The following is a 17692-nucleotide window of genomic DNA, read 5'->3' as shown; positions in this document are numbered from 1 at the left end:
ATGTTTCAAGTTTTTTTTAGTTTCAAACAGCCATTTCTGCTAAAAAGGTGAAGACAAATAAAGAAAAGCTTTAACACATGTATAATTCTAATCTGTATTCGCAGTCTTATAATCGTTTCAACTGTATTTAGTCGTGTTTTCATTTAAAATATTTGACCTTTAAAATACTATTTTTTTAAGTCTTTACATTTCCCTGAATATATTTTCACCCTTAACATGGGCTTGTAAACTTTATTTTCTTAAACTAAAAAAGCATACCAGTAACGGAATATGAGCATTGGTTTCAAGTAAAACTTACCTCAAGAGGTTCATCTAAGTAAAATGGAAACTATTAAAAAAGATTTAAATTATGTTCCTTTTGTTTATATTTTCTTCATCCAACTTTGAGTTGTTCACAGATGGCAGCAGCGCAGCTATTGCGCCTCCTATACCGTGGTAGAATTAAAGAGAATCTTTGGATTGCTTTGATTCAGTCGATATTTCCGATTTCCTTTGGGGTAAAAACTTTGAGCGTTTTGAGGCACCTCTAAATCAAGTCCGATTGAGCTGAAATTTTGCACAGGTTAGTTTTTCTGGCCAATCTACAAAAAAAAGGTCAGTTTTTGAAATCCTCCATGAATCATTTGGCTGCCTCGCTAGTGTTCGTATATAAAATTTGGGTGTACAAGGGGTGTTTTGAGTTAGCGTTCAATAAAGCAGCTTATTGACAATATTTTGTGTACAGGATCGTTAAAAATCCAAAAAAGTCCCATCGAGAGATCAAAAATAGCTGAAAATCAGCTATTCATGGTATGGATTCTATGGTAAAAAGTTTAAGGTGTCCTAGAGTGCTAAAATTTGAATAAAAGTTACGATGATTGAACAGATAAATTTTTCTGGCGGGTTTGTCTAGCTTATAAACAGGCATGACTTGATTTCTACAAAATTGCCTAGCGGTAAAATAAACGAAATACGGTGCTCAAATCGTTGGCGAAATATTTGGACCGCTTGCGAGGAAATGTTTTAAAAAGTTTTGTAATGGACAGCAAAACAAACTCTTTAGTGGGCCCCTGGCAGGTTTCCAGTCAGAAACGTTTCGTTGATAAGTCTCGTTGGATATTCCAGAGATAAACAAGGAGAAAAAATTAAATAATTCGATGCCTTATTCGTGACAAGGCAGACGATCTGTGGAAGCTGCAAATCAGGCAGTATTTCAAAACAATTGTTTTTCGAGGAGTTGTGACGACAATTGAAATGTTAAGATGTGGATCGCCTTCCCGTAAAACTTATTAAAAACTCCGACCACTTGTTATAATAAAATACGTAAGTTCATTGTAACAAAAAAAAACTGACTATTTTATATTATTATGTTCGAAAGGTTGTATGATTTGATTGGAAGAGAGGCTTATTCTTTTGCTCTCGGTTTCTTTTTGACTCTTACATTGACATTTCTAGTAATTCATATCTTGATCAAAGCATATCTAAACATAAATGGAGTGCAATCAGCACTTGAATTCTAAGAAAGCTGACTTAATAATTGAGTAAGAAAATTTAAAGTTAAGAATTAACAACAAAGAATGACCTAATATACTAAAAAACCTGTCTCCAAATGCGACCGTTTTCCCTGCTTAACACTTCAATAGGTCTCACAAAGTTAATACTCCGTTTTAGTTGGATCTGGAATCGTGCCATTACACAAAAACTGTGGTGTAATTATAAAATGTCAAAAGTGTCATTTTTTGTGTCGAAGTAAATTTAGAATAATTTTGAAGGCCAAGCTTCAGAAAACCGCAAACGTTGTCAAAACTAGCTTTGATTTGGAAAAATTCATAGTTCAATAGTATTCATTATAAATACATGGCGCATGCGGTGCCCAAAAATTAAAAGCGAAAAACTATTTCATTTGGCGTTTTTCAAAAACATTTGACAAAACGCCACAAAAATTTGCACATGTAAACATAACATAAATAGGCAGCTTCGCTGAAAATTTCATCAATTCCTATTAATGCATTCAGAAATTATTCACAGAACAAAGTGTTGAATTTTTATCGAATCACTTCAATTTGTTTCTTGCATTTTAATGTTTTGAATCAACTGGAAATCTTGATTCATTCCACATGTCGAAACTTCATATTAATAATTGAAAAATCTGCAACTTTTTTATTCAATGTATAAATCTAAAGAAAAAAACATGTAAAGAAAAATTAAAAAAGCTTTTTCAATTTTCCACCTCAGATATGTTGGTTCATACTTTGGATTTCAATTTTTTTAACGATAACACATAAGGCCGGAACAAATTTCTAATTCTTCTTTTGTCACCCGGAGTTGGAACACCGCCAGGGGGGGGGGGGGGGGGGGGGGGGGGGGACAATAAAAAATAATGTGAAAAACAAATAAATTGGAATAAATTGAACGAAAGCTTGAATGCAACTAAATTGAATTGCACAAAACCTATAAATCAAGTGATTTTTTATCGAATAATTCAATAAAATCAAGAATACAAAAGGTGAAAAAAACTTCCACCTTCCACCTTCCACCAAAATTTGTATTTTGGTCTTGTAATCTTTCAGATATTTGAATATTTTCGGCAATCGTCTACTGTTGAGTGCTGAGGCGTGACTGTTGTTATTTTATTTTTCAAAATTAATTCACTAGATTTCCATTTGAAAAAAAAACGCCTAAAGTTATGCTATCGAATGAATAATTGAAAATTTTATGTGAAACACTGGCCAGAATAAACATCTTTGTTTGTGCAATTTATGTATTTTACATAAGTGGACTCTAGCAGCTAGTGAAATTTGATTTGTCAATGAAATTTTTCACTTACAACAAAAATCTTATTATGAGCTTACGAAACGCTGCTCCGAATAATGCAAAAAAAAGTAAAATTTATCAATATTTAACATCATCACGTCCAAGGCAAACGCGCTACTCAAGATTTCACTAATAGTAAAAAATTACATAAAATACTTCAAACTTTATTTATTCCCCCCTTCAGGTTTTTTGAAAATTTCGAAGGGGGGGGGGGATACAATAGAAGAAAATGATATTTTTTCCAGCCTTATTGACAGCGTTAACCTAGAAACCGTGAGGATTGATACTTTGAAAAGCATTTAAAAAAATACGATAAACTTTTTGCTCCAGTAGGATGTACGTATTTTGTCTTCAGCTCAAACTTTCCTTTCGGCGACAATACTTGAACACAATTTTCGCCAACAGATTTCCACTTGCGACATCATTTTGCTGGATGGGATCATAGTGATGTCGACGAGTTCATCACCAAACCATCAAAATGCAGCCCGGAGTATCTGAGATGTACGTTTTTGTATTTATTGAAACTTTTTCAGCAACGAACCTTTTATGTGCCGGCTGCTGTTGAATTGTTAATCGAATAACGGCTGTCGAACTTACAAACTGATGAAGTTTCAGCAGCTGGGCTTCAAGTGTTTGGAGAAGATTTGAAAGTGAATGTATCCGGTTGCCGACATGAAAATTTAATTAATGCTTTAGTAAAAGATTTTTTTCCTTAGGATTTTTTTTAAGTATAGCAGTAGAAATAATTCAAAAAAAGTGATGATTGAAAAAATCTGTTTGAACTTTGTCTCACTAGAAAGGAGACCACACAAGACTTTGTGTTGTGATTTATAGACTAAACCCACCGAGTTTGCGCTAGATCATCGGCAGCGTAAATCAACAAAGTGCATTCGCTTCCTTTGAACACACCATCGTCATAGTCATCAGTATCGTTGTAGTCGATGCAAAGTTCATTAACTGGTGGACGCAACTAAACGTCAGATGTATAGTTTGAGATATGTGTTTGCTTCTTTTCATTTATTTTTTATCCCGGATCTCCAGCAACAGCCAAACGAAATCGCTAATTTGAATTCCCCATCTGGAACGAAAACCGGCGAGCGGCGACAAGACCAGAAATCTCTGCCGGAAAATGTCAACAACTGCTCACATGTCTTGCTCGCTCGCTTGAGCTGCCTACATGGGAAAATTCACAAATAGAAGAAGGGAAAACGCATCGGCAATCGTCTACTGTTGAGTGCTGAGGCGTGACTGTTGTTATTTTATTTTTCAAAATTAATTCAAACTAGATTTCCATTTGAAAAAAAAGCGCCTAAAGTTATGCTATCGAATGAATGAAGGAAAATTATATGTGAAACACTGGCCACAATAAACATCTTTGTTTGTGCAATTTATGTATTTCAAATAAGAGGACTCTAGCAGCTAGTGAAATTGGATTTGTCCATGAAATTTTTCACTAACAACAAAAATCTTATTATGAGCTTACGAAACGCTGCTCCGAAAAATGCAAAAAAAAAGTAAAATTTATCAATATTTAACATCATCACGTCCCAAGGCAAACGCGCTACTCAAGACTTCACTAGTAGTAAATTCTGTCTTGTGTCTTCTCTTCTCTGTCGGTGGTCCTATCTCGTTAAAGAAAGGTAGAAGCCGGTCTTGACCGTGTCCTGCCAGAAGTGCAGATAGACCGTTTGATTGTAACTCATATGCAATGCAGATGTAATTTTTCTTAACCATGGATTAGTTCCTTTTTTTTTTTTGAAGCAGATTTGATGAGAAATTTTTCTCAATGAGAGAATAAGAAAGACATGATAACACTTTTTTCGTTTATGATTTATATTTGTAAACCATTTTTGTCATTTTAGCTAACCGTTTTTTTTTTTCATTTTTGAATCATTTTGTCTTTATTTTGAAAGCTTTTACGTTCATTTTTGTGACATGTAATTACAATAATAATTTTGATAAATTTTTTAACTTTTCAAGTGTAATTTTCTTTCATTTGGCTGCCATTTTGTCATTTTTGTCATTTTTGTCATTTTTGTCATTTTTGTCATTTTTGTCATTTTTGTCATTTTTGTCATTTTTGTCATTTTTGTCATTTTTGTCATTTTTGTCATTTTTGTCATTTTTGTCATTTTTGTCATTTTTGTCATTTTTGTCATTTTTGTCATTTTTGTCATTTTTGTCATTTTTGTCATTTTTGTCATTTTTGTCATTTTTGTCATTTTTGTCATTTTTGTCATTTTTGTCATTTTTGTCATTTTTGTCATTTTTGTCATTTTTGTCATTTTTGTCATTTTTGTCATTTTTGTCATTTTTGTCATTTTTGTCATTTTTGTCATTTTTGTCATTTTTGTCATTTTTGTCATTTTTGTCATTTTTGTCATTTTTGTCATTTTTGTCATTTTTGTCATTTTTGTCATTTTTGTCCTTTTTTGTCCTTTTTTGTCCTTTTTTGTAATTTTTGTAATTTTTGTAATTTTTGTAATTTTTGTAATTTTTGTAATTTTTGTAATTTTTGTAATTTTTGTAATTTTTGTAATTTTTGTAATTTTTTCAACTTTTGTCATTTTTGTCATTTTTGTCATTTTTGTCATTTTTGTCATTTTTGTCATTTTTGTCATTTTTGTCATTTTTGTCATTTTTGTAATTTTTGTAATTTTTGTAATTTTTGCTATTTTTGTAATTTTTGTAATCTTTGTAATTTTTGTCATTTCTGTAATTTTTGTAATTTTTGTAATTTTTGTAATTTTTGTAATTTTTGTAATTTTTGTAATTTTTGTAATTTTTGTAATTTTTGTAATTTTTGTAATTTTTGTAATTTTTGTAATTTTTGTCATTTTTGTAATTTTTGTAATTTTTGTAATTTTTGTAATTTTTGTAATTTTTGTAATTTTTGTCATTTTTGTAATTTTTGTAATTTTTGTAATTTTTGTAATTTTTGTAATTTTTGTATTTTTTGTAATTTTTGTAATTTTTGTAATTTTTGTAATTTTTGTAATTTTTGTAATTTTTGTAATTTTTGTAATTTTTGTCATTTTTGTAATTTTTGTAATTTTTGTAATTTTTGTAATTTTTGTAATTTTTGTAATTTTTGTAATTTTTGTAATTTTTGTAATTTTTGTAATTTTTGTAATTTTTGTAATTTTTGTAATTTTTGTCATTTTTGTCATTTTTGTCATTTTTGTCATTTTTGTCATTTTTGTCATTTTTGTCATTTTTGTCATTTTTGTCATTTTTGTAATTTTTGTCATTTTTGTCATTTTTGTCATTTTTGTCATTTTTGTCATTTTTGTCATTTTTGTCATTTTTGTCATTTTTGTCATTTTTGTCATTTTTGTCATTTTTGTCATTTTTGTCATTTTTGTCATTTTTGTCATTTTTGTCATTTTTGTCATTTTTGTCATTTTTGTCATTTTTGTCATTTTTGTCATTTTTGTCATTTTTGTCATTTTTGTTATTTTTGTTATTTTTGTCATTTTTGCAATTTTTGTCATTTTTGTCAGTTTTGTCAGTTTTGTCATTTTTGTCATTTTTGTCATTTTTGTCATTTTTGTCATTTTTGTCATTTTTGTAATTTTTGTAATTTTTGTAATTTTTGTAATTTTTGTATTTTGTAATTTTTGTAATTTTTGTAATTTTTGTAATTGTAATTTTTGTAATTTTTGTAATTTTTGAAATTTTTGTAATTTTTGTAATTTTTGTAATTTTTGTAATTTTTGTAATTTTTGTAATTTTTGTAATTTTTGTCATTTTTGTAATTTTTGTAATTTTTGTAATATTTGTAATTTTTGTAATTTTTGTAATTTTTGTAATCTTTGTAATTTTTGTAATTTTTGTAATTTTTGTAATTTTTGTAATTTTTGTAATTTTTGTAATTTTTGTAATTTTTGTAATTTTTGTAATTTTTGTAATTTTTGTTATTTTTGTTATTTTTGTAATTTTTGTAATTTTTGTAATTTTTGTAATTTTTTAATTTTTGTAATTTTTGTAATTTTTGTAATTTTTGTCATTTTTGTAATTTTTGTAATTTTTGTAATTTTTGTAATTTTTGTATTTTGTAATTTTTGTAATTTTTGTAATTTTTGTAATTTTGGTAATTTTGGTAATTTTTGTAATTTTTGTAATTTTTGTAATTTTTGTAATTTTTGTAATTTTTGTAATTTTTGTAATTTTTGTAATTTTTGTAATTTTTGTAATTTTTGTAATTTTTGTAATTTTTGTAATTTTTGTAATTTTTGTAATTTTTGTAATTTTTGTAATTTTTGTAATTTTTGTAATTTTTGTAATTTTTGTAATTTTTGTCATTATTGTAATTTTTGTAATTTTTGTAATTTTTGTAATTTTTGTAATTTTTGTAATTTTTGTAATTTTTGTAATTTTTGTAATTTTTGTAATTTTTGTAATTTTTGTAATTTTTGTAATTTTTGTAATTTTTGTAATTTTTGTAATTTTTGTCATTTTTGTAATTTTTGTAATTTTTGTCATTTTTGTAATTTTTGTAATTTTTGTAATTTTTGTAATTTTTGTAATTTTTGTAATTTTTGTAATTTTTGTCATTTTTGTAATTTTTGTAATTTTTGTCATTTTTGTTATTTTTGTAATTTTTGTAATTTTTGTAATTTTTGTAATTTTTGTAATTTTTGTCATTTTTGTAATTTTTGTAATTTTTGTAATTTTTGTAATTTTTGTAATTTTTGTCATTTTTGTAATTTTAGTATTTTGTAATTTTTGTAATTTTTGTAATTTTTGTAATTTTTGTAATTTTTGTAATTTTTGTAATATTTGTAATTTTTGTAATTTTTGTAATTTTTGTAATTTTTGTAATTTTTGTCATTTTTGTCATTTTTGTCATTTTTGTCATTTTTGTCATTTTTGTCATTTTTGTCATTTTTGTCATTTTTGTCATTTTTGTCATTTTTGTCATTTTTGTCATTTTTGTCATTTTTGTCATTTTTGTCATTTTTGTCATTTTTGTCATTTTTGTCATTTTTGTCATTTTTGTCATTTTTGTCATTTTTGTCATTTTTGTCATTTTTGTCATTTTTGTCATTTTTGTCATTTTTGTCATTTTTGTCATTTTTGTCATTTTTGTCATTTTTGTCATTTTTGTCATTTTTGTCATTTTTGTCATTTTTGTCATTTTTGTCATTTTTGTCATTTTTGTCATTTTTGTCATTTTTGTCATTTTTGTCATTTTTGTCATTTTTGTCATTTTTGTCATTTTTGTCATTTTTGTCATTTTTGTCATTTTTGTCATTTTTGTCATTTTTGTCATTTTTGTCATTTTTGTCATTTTTGTCATTTTTGTCATTTTTGTCATTTTTGTCATTTTTGTCATTTTTGTCATTTTTGTCATTTTTGTCATTTTTGTCATTTTTGTCATTTTTGTCATTTTTGTCATTTTTGTCATTTTTGTCATTTTTGTCATTTTTGTCATTTTTGTCATTTTTGTCATTTTTGTCATTTTTGTCATTTTTGTCATTTTTGTCATTTTTGTCATTTTTGTCATTTTTGTCATTTTTGTCGTTTTTGTCATTTTTGTCATTTTTGTCATTTTTGTCATTTTTGTCATTTTTGTCATTTTTGTCATTTTTGTCATTTTTGTCATTTTTGTCATTTTTGTCATTTTTGTCATTTTTGTCATTTTTGTCATTTTTGTCATTTTTGTCATTTTTGTCATTTGTGTCATTTTTGTCATTTTTGTCATTTTTGTCATTTTTGTCATTTTTGTCATTTTTGTCATTTTTGTCATTTTTGTCATTTTTGTCATTTTTGTCATTTTTGTCATTTTTGTCATTTTTGTCATTTTTGTAATTTTTGTAATTTTTATAATTTTTGTTATTTTAGTAATTTTAATATTTTTTTGTCATTTTTGTTATTTTGTTTTTTTTTATGTAATTTTTGAAATTTTGTTTTTTATGTTATTTTTGTAATTCTTGTCATTTTTGTAATTTAATTTTGTTCTTTTGATTATTTTTGTAATTTAGTAATTCTTGTTATTTTAGTATTATTATTTTTTTTAATTTTAATTATGACCTTTTAAACGCTGAGTATTCATTCGGGTTTTAATTTTTGTAATATTTGTCTTTTTTTTTCTTTTTTCTGTCATTTTTATCATTATTTTTTTTTTTTCAAATTTTTGTCATTTTTGTCTTTTTTGTCGTGTTTTTTGTTTTTTCATTATGTGTCATTTATGTGTATTTTTTTTGTAATTATTTTATTGATATTATTTTTATCAATTGATTTTGATTGATGTTGATAATAGGTTGCTGATTTTTTAAATTTTGTTTCTTCTTAACTTACTGAGTTTTTTTTTAATAATTATCAGGTGAGAAATTAGGTTGAGTTTGAATAATGTCTCCAGCCATAACTTTTTTCCAAGAGGGGGCAGTTCAGAAAATGCTATTCTAATTCACAAGAAACGCAATTACTCGAGCATGCCGGATTGCGTTAGATCACTCAAAGAAGAATGGTGAAAAAAAGGATCATAAACGACGACGTCCAGGACGTTAACTTCTGCTCTCCGGCTAGAAGACGACGACGACGACATCATATCGTTGGCGGGCTTTGTTTGTTTTCGCGCCGATTACGCTTGACGTGGTCCGGACCAATTATTCACACCACACCGGCACCAGTATGAAGTAAAACTGACATCCGGAGCAGAAACTAAAAAGGGACAACTACAACATCAGAGAAAAAAAAATGTTCATCAGAATAGTTAATTTCTTTTTCCTGTTCGGCGCGGAATGGCCGAAATACACAAAACAAACTCTCTCCTGGGTACCTACTCAACAAAATTCGTCAGTCGGCAAGTTTAATTAAATCAAAGCAAAAGGGAAATTTACCCATTCAACTCTTTGAAGCGATCGCCCCCGCAATGCGATGCTACGGTGTTTTTGTTGTTAGGACATTTTTTGTCGTATTTCTGTCCTAGTTGGGAATGTTTTGTTTTTACTGTCGCGTTGAGTACCGAAACTGTTGCTTTTGCTCGTTACAGTAATCCCCACAACGAATTGGTACTGTAATTGGTGATGTTTATGGGCGGCGTTATGAGATTTGATCCTTTTGAACAACCAACAACACACGAAATGTACGAGCACGACTTGTGCAAAGATAAACAAAAAATGTGTGTATTTTGATATATATTTTTGATCGGATTTACGATAGCAAATTAGATATTATTTAAAGACGAGCTGCTGAACATCATCATGTCATCCAGTTGAACTCCTGACAATTTCATCAAAAATAAGTTTTTAAAAGCAATAAAATCTCTATGCATTTAGAAGACCAATTTTTGACAATTATCTATACTCTCTGGAGCCACCGTTAAGGATTTTTTTATAATATTTATTAATCTTGAAAGGTCTTTTCATTTTTTTTTTAACCATAGGTTTGTTTATTAATCCATTTTATTTATAAAGTCTCATTTTGCCTAGTGTATCACTTTGCTAATCTATGTTAGTAGAAGGAGGAGCCGTGATAGTCGCTTGAAAGGCGCTCTTATGAGCCATAATTCCTAAATCATTCTGCTGATATCAATTTATGACTTTCTACATCACCCTCGAAGGTATTTGTCAAAATTAATTATCCCAAATCATTTTCAACGCTGAACAGAACACTTCACTTCAGCACTGAGCTAATCGAATCTCTCGTCTTTGTAAGGGAAGAGCTTCTTTTCTTGAAGTGCTGCTTAAGCTTCATAATCCACCTTTTGTTGCAGCCCAAAAACAATAAAGAAACACTTTTGCTGAATTGTACAAGAAATCCTCTTTTAAGAAATCCTTCAGGCTACACAGAAAACTGAAGCAGCAGCAGCAGCGTGTTGGCGGTTCTTTGCCTTTCGCTTACTAAGCTTAAGACAAGAGAGAAATCCAATTCGCATGTCGGTAGCTCATTTCCGTCGTTTTCCGTCAGCCGGCAGGCACTTCTCAAAGTGATGGTGAATGTATGTATGTATCGAGGCTGAGAGATAGAGGAAATGAACGCGTGCCACACCGATCTCCAGAGCTTACGAGCCTCCAACTTCCTCAAGAGTCCTGAATGGAAACGAAAATGGTAGAACCCAACCATCATCGACAGAAATCAACTTGGGTTCGATAATTTATTCATGCCGCAACAAGTCTGTCTGTCTTCGAGTATTTCCTTGCGCACTCATGTTTGGTTATTATTTTTGCAAATTTTCAATTAACTTTAATGTTCAGGATCATGGGCTTTGGCCGAGTCATCAAGTTTTAATGAGCACTGGGTGGAAGCTTTCTTCTATTGACTGAATTATCTGGCGAGTTCAAAGTTTTCTGTTTTTGAAATGTGCTAATCGTTTTCAGCTTTCTTGGAGAAAGGAGTTATCAATCGATTTGAATAAATGTACAAACACTTCTTACATCAGAGCAGTCATTTCAAAAATACATTTTCACAAATGGAATACGACACTTGGATAAATCTAAAAAAATTTAAATAATTTTAAATCTTTTTCCACAACAAAAATCAGCTTAAATAAAACCTTCAAATTGACAACAGACAAAATTATGATAATGGGCAAAATTGACAAAAATGAAAAAACTGACAACATTGACTGTGGAAAAATTGATAAAACTGTCAAAAATGTCATAATAAACATAATGACACATCGATAAAAATGGCAAATTACAAAAATTAAAAAAATTACAAAGATCATAAAATTACTAAAATAACGAAAATTAAATAAATTACAAAAATTACAAAACAAAAAAAATCACAAACATTACAAAAATAAAAAAAAATAAAAAAAAATAAAAAAAATTACTAAAATCACAAGCATGACTAAAATGACAAAAATTACAAAAATTACAAAAATTACAAAAATTACAAAAACTACAAAAACTACAAAAATTACAAAAATTACAAAAATTACAAAAATTACAAAAATTACAAAAATTACAAAAATTACAAAAATTACAAAAATTACAAAAATTACAAAAATTACAAAAATTACAAAAATTACAAAAATTACAAAAATTACAAAAATTACAAAAATTACAAAAATGACAAAAATTACAAAAATTACAAAAATTACAAAAATTACAAAAATTACAAAAATTACAAAAATTACAAAAATTACAAAAATAACAAAAATCACAAAAACTAGAAAAATTACAAAAATTTCAAAAATAACAAAAATAACAAAAATTACAAAAATTACAAAAATTACAAAAATGACAAAAATTACAAAAATTACAAAAATTACAAAAATTACAAAAATTACAAAAATTACAAAAATTACAAAAATTACAAAAATTACAAAAATTACAAAAATGACAAAAATTACAAAAATTACAAAAATTACAAAAATTACAAAAATTACAAAAATTACAAAAATTACAAAAATTACAAAAATTACAAAAATTACAAAAATGACAAAAAATACAAAAATTACAAAAATTACAAAAATTACAAAAATTACAAAAATCACAAATATAACAAAAATAACAAAAATGACAAAAATTACAAAAATTACAAAAATTACAAATCTACTAAAATAACAAAAATTACAAAAGTAACAAAAACTACAAAAAATTACAAAAATTACAAAAATTACAAAAATAACAAAAATAACAAAAATTACAAAAAATTACAAAAATTACAAAAATTACAAAAGTTACAAAAATTACAAAAATTACAAAAATTACAAAAATTACAAAAATTACAAAAATTACAAAAATTACAAAAATTACAAAAATTACAAAAATTACAAAAATTACAAAAATTACAAAAATTACAAAAATTACAAAAATTACAAAAATTACAAAAATTACAAAAATTACAAAAATTACAAAAATTACAAAAATTACAAAAATTACAAAAATTACAAAAATTACAAAAATTACAAAAATTACAAAAATGACAAAAATTACAAAAATTACAAAAATAACAAAAATTACAAAAATTACAAAAATTACAAAAATGACAAAAATTACAAAAATTACAGAAATTACAAAAATTACAAAAATTACAAAAATTACAAAGATTACAAAAATTTTAAACATTACAAAAATTACAAAAATTACAAAAATGACAAAAATTACCAAAATTACAAAAATTACAAAAATTACAAAAATGACAAAAATTACTAAAATGATAAAAATGACAAAAATTACAAAAATTACAAAAATTACAAAAATGACAAAAATAACAAAAATTACAAAAATTACAAAGATTACAAAAATTTTAAACATTACAAAAATTACAAAAATTACAAAAATTACAAAAATTACAAAAATTACAAAAATTACAAAAATTACAAAAATTACAAAAATTACAAAAATTACAAAAATTACAAAAATTACAAAAATTACAAAAATTACAAAAATTACAAAAATTACAAAAATTACAAAAATTACAAAAATTACAAAAATTACAAAAATTACAAAAATTACAAATATTACAAAAATTACAAAAATTACAAAAATTACAAAAATTACAAAAATTACAAAAATTACAAAAATTACAAAAATTACAAAAATTACAAAAATTTCAAAAATTTAAAAAAAAATGACAAATACTACAAAAATGATTTAAATGAGAAATATGACAAAATGACAAAAATGAAAAAATTACAAAAATGACAAATATCACAAAGATTTCAAAAAAATTGCAAAAAATAACAAAAATGACAAAAATGACAAAAATGACAAAAATGACAAAAATGACAAAAATGACAAAAATGACAAAAATGACAAAAATGACAAAAATGACAAAAATGACAAAAATGACAAAAAATGACAAAAATGACAAAAATGTCAAAAATGGCAAAAATGACAAAAATGACAAAAATGACAAAAATGACAAAAATGACAAAAATGACAAAAATGACAAAAATGACAAGAATGACAAGAATGACCAAAATGACTTAAATGATAATAAAGACAAAAATGGTAAAATTTACCGAAATGAAAAATTTGTAATAAGCTTTAATTAAAACCGTATTCAAAAGAAATTGGCCGAAGAAGACCAAAGTAATGAATGGAAAACCGGATTTTCATGTTCCTTCCGAACAAAATGTCTCAAAATCCCATACAAACTTTAGGCTCGTTGAGCGACCTCTCTCGTGATCCAATCTGACCCAAATTTCACATGAGATCTTGTTCAAAATTTGGGTCTTATTTGGGAAACGCCTTTGTATTGTGAACAACCTGTTGCAGATGGGTCTTTTTTCTACTAATTAGTTTTTGATTCATGTCCTTAAAGAGAGAGATTACTTAACTTTGTTTTAAAGTGTCATTGCAATCTTTTTAAGAACCGGAATTGTAACTTGAACTTAAATAAAAGTCAAGTCAACGTTGACGAACAGTTATTAAAAAACTTATCCGGTACAACTGTCTTCGATGTTTACTCTTGGGCTCGAACTTGCGCACATCGGCTCAGGAGGCAACTGGCTTACCAACTGAGCTATGTCACAACCCTATCAAAATGGTCTTAAAGCTAATTTTCATCTAATTTTTTTTATATTTTGCAGGAACTCGAGGACCTATCACCGAAGACGCCCAAGGCCTGTTCCCCGAAACCTCGCACTGCCCCAGTTGCCTCGACGACCCGGTTCCCTTTCGATCCGCCCAGTTCACCGAAAAGCGTCCGGGTACTTCCTTCCACCGCCGGCAGCCATCACGAGTCGACGATGTTCAACTTTGATGACTCGCCCAACCCGATTCGTCGTCCGTTGCCAAGGCGAGAGGCGTCGCCTGCTAGGGATGCGGCAGCCAATAAAGAAAATTGGACGGTGACTCCCTCCTCGAAACGGGGTAGCCCCTACAAGTCCAGGAAGGAGAGATTTGTGCAGCAGCAGCAGCAACAGCCAGCTCCGCTTCAATCAGCGCCTGCTGTGAGTTGCGGCTCCAAGGGGCAAAAGTACGATCCCAATATGACAATGTTTCCATTTGATCGGGAAGCGATTGACTATGATCGGATCCAGAGGGAATGTTTTGCGGTGGAAGAAGAGTATCCATACGATCATCACCCAAGGGACCATTGTGAGGAGTATTGTGAGTCACCGTCGTCGAATGTGCACATAGAAACGGAGATGTTCGGCGATCACTACTCGATCTTCCAGCAGTACGCCTATCTGACGCAACAGGAACGAGACGCACTGGAACGGACACCCACCAAACGCAACCAGAAACCGGAAATGATCGATGCGTTTTCACCGAAGAAAAAAGTTTCCCACAAACGGCGAGTTTCACCGCAGCGGCTGTCGAAGTTCGACCAGATAGCGACCAAGTTCGACTTGATGCCATCAAAGTACGAAAGTTCCACCAAAGGGCGGACGAAAATGATGACCGGAACCATGGGCGGAGGCGGTCTTCCGGATCTTCGGGTCGATTACTACGCGGAAACTTCGTGCTGCTCGTCGTCGAACGATGATCTGTCTTCGCTGGCCGCCGGCGGCTGTTCATCAGCGACTGAAGCGGCCAAATCGCATGCGTCAACCGGTTCGTCTACTCCTGCTGGACTGCGTTCGGGTGAAGTCGCCGGAGCAGGCGCGTTGGCATCCGGTTCTATAAATGTTACTCCCAATCCGATGGACACCGCAGTCTGCACGCAACCTCGGGCGACAATAGTCGTACAGCAAGTACGTAGTTTTGTCCCTTTTCACCTCTTTATATAGCTTATTCGCAAATCGCGGTTCGTTTGTTTATGTTTTGTTTTGATTAATTGCGCGTTTCGATTCGGTATTGTGCGTTCGATCGGCCATTTCCGATCAAGAAATTCGATTATAACAATTTTTTCACACAAAAGTAAACAGTGATCAAACAAAATAAAGCTTCATCTCTAGTCTCAAGCGAGAAAAAACCGGGTGCTCGGATTGTGACACGACGCAAATATTCTGGAAAACAGTCGTGGTTGCCAAGTTCCCTACCGGTGAGATCGAAGCATCGTTTGTTTATTTATGTAATGGAAAGCAGCAGATCGCAGTGTGCCATTTTTCATTCCCGCCGCCGGAGCATACTCTTTCTATCAACTGGTTTTACGGTTCCGGGGTTCTGGTGTTCTGCTTCTGGATGTGAATTTTCTAACCGCGTCTCCCATAAGAGCGCGTTTTAAGTCCATTCGTGGTTCTGAAAAAGAGTCGTTGTTACCAATACCAATACCAGAGCAATGGTCCCTGGAGAGTGTTAAGTGTTTATGGATGCACCATCATCATCGTCGACGTTGATCGACCGGAAAAGCTTCCACGATTAGTGCTGCATTTAGCTAAAATAAGCTGAAAAAAAAACAAAGTGGTTTTCTGCGTTGTGGTTTGTTATTGTTAGCGAGAACCAGCAACCGCCAATACGGAGGGCATGTGTTGGCCATAATTGTTATTAATTGAGCGGTAGAAGTTGTTCACGAGTAAGCGGGAAAGGTTTACAATTTCAGCTCTGAAGAGTCCGACATTGTTTTGAATGTCGCAAAGCAAAGGAAAAATGAATCGACTTTTCAAAAAAGTTTCCACGTTTCTGGAAAAGAAGGTAAAGAATACTAATAAAAGTTAACAAACTGCTCTACTAACGACTTGAAAAACTAACACCTACAAAAATACCCACCTACTAATTGTTCTGGTCTACTAAATTAAAATGGCGAAATTTTTCTTAAAAATATTTTAGGATATTCCGATGTCTAGGTTGTGATGTCATGATAACGGATTCTGAGGATTTAAATACCAAGTGATTTTTGCATTTTGCAAAAAGTCAGAAGGTATAGGACAAGCTGTTGAAAGCAGCTTTGAATGCTTTCTTCTCTTTATCCCGTGTACTTAAACATTTTTTTTTTTAAACGAACACAAACACATACAGGATCTCAATGAAACTTGATGTTTCCTCGAAGAGATTCCTTTTTCTTAACTTTAAGCGTACATCTTTCGAGGATATGATGGCTAGCATCTTAAAAATGCTAAAACCACCAACTCACAGAAAGTGTACTATGTATGTATGCCGTGACCGGGATTCGATCTCATACCCGCTGGCTTAGAAAACTTGAAAGCTATCCTCTACGCCACGGGCTGCGGCTGACAGGCTGACCTTTTGTTTTGAAGAATAGCGATCGAAAATCATCATTGTTGCGCAAAATCAGTCTTAGATCACTGATAAATGAACAAACCTATTCCATAAACAAACACTTTTTTTTCAAATCAATATTGGCTGGAATAAATATTAAATTCTTTTTTTTTTTCTCGCGTGAGCTTTCATTACGTGTCGTATAAAACAAAATGTAAACACAGCGTTTTACTACGAAAAAATACAAAAACTGATATAAGCTAGTCGACACATCTTTCCATTAAGGATATTTGTAGCATGTGAAATAGAAATTTTGAACTTGCTTTGATTACTTTTTCAGCAGTTTTCTGTGAATTCTTATGATGTTCCATAAGACATAATAAAAGCTCACGCAAGTTTTGTCACCTCCCTTCATTTTTTTCGAAATCCCGCAGGGAGGAATAAATAAGGTGTAAGGCAGGGCCAGGAATCGTCGAAAGGAAAGAATGAAATTGAAATTCCGTTCTATTCTTCCCATTTCAACAATTTTCAATTTTGAGAAGTTCACTGTAAATCCACATATATTCACTGCTCGGGTGTCTTCAAACGACAAAAGATTTTTTTGGTGTATTCCTTGGTTTCAAATTTAAGTTTACGATTGCCATCTTCGGATGAAGAAAACCGAGGTAAAAGAAAAGTGAAATAAGAGATTGCCGAAACCCGGATCGAAAAATCCGTCGGGATTTGGTCCGTTAAACCCGTAAATCGACAGACCAGGAAACGAATCAAATTCGGACCAATTCAGTGCCCTGGTGACACAACTTTCCTGACCGGGTCGTTTCCAGACCAAAATCGGTCAGTTTTTCGACTAAAATCTGACAGTTTCCAAACCAAATTCGGATCGGAAAAATGGT

At 29.7% G+C, this 17692-nt stretch overlaps 1 protein-coding gene across 6 annotated transcripts in view; it reads left to right on the top strand.

Moving 5' to 3' along the window:
* The window catches only part of LOC129750541 (uncharacterized), a 380798-nt gene that overhangs the window by 230014 nt on the left and 133092 nt on the right, over positions 1-17692 (top strand). For all 6 annotated transcript variants that reach the window (XM_055745501.1, XM_055745502.1, XM_055745498.1 and 3 more), the window contains exon 6: positions 14285-15394. In XM_055745501.1, the coding sequence (XP_055601476.1) occupies positions 14285-15394 (1110 nt within the window). The remainder of the gene's footprint in view (positions 1-14284; positions 15395-17692) is intronic.

Source organism: Uranotaenia lowii, chromosome 3 (assembly GCF_029784155.1).
Source record: "Uranotaenia lowii strain MFRU-FL chromosome 3, ASM2978415v1, whole genome shotgun sequence".
NCBI lineage: Eukaryota > Metazoa > Arthropoda > Insecta > Diptera > Culicidae > Uranotaenia > Uranotaenia lowii.
This window is presented reverse-complemented; position numbering and strand designations above follow the sequence as displayed.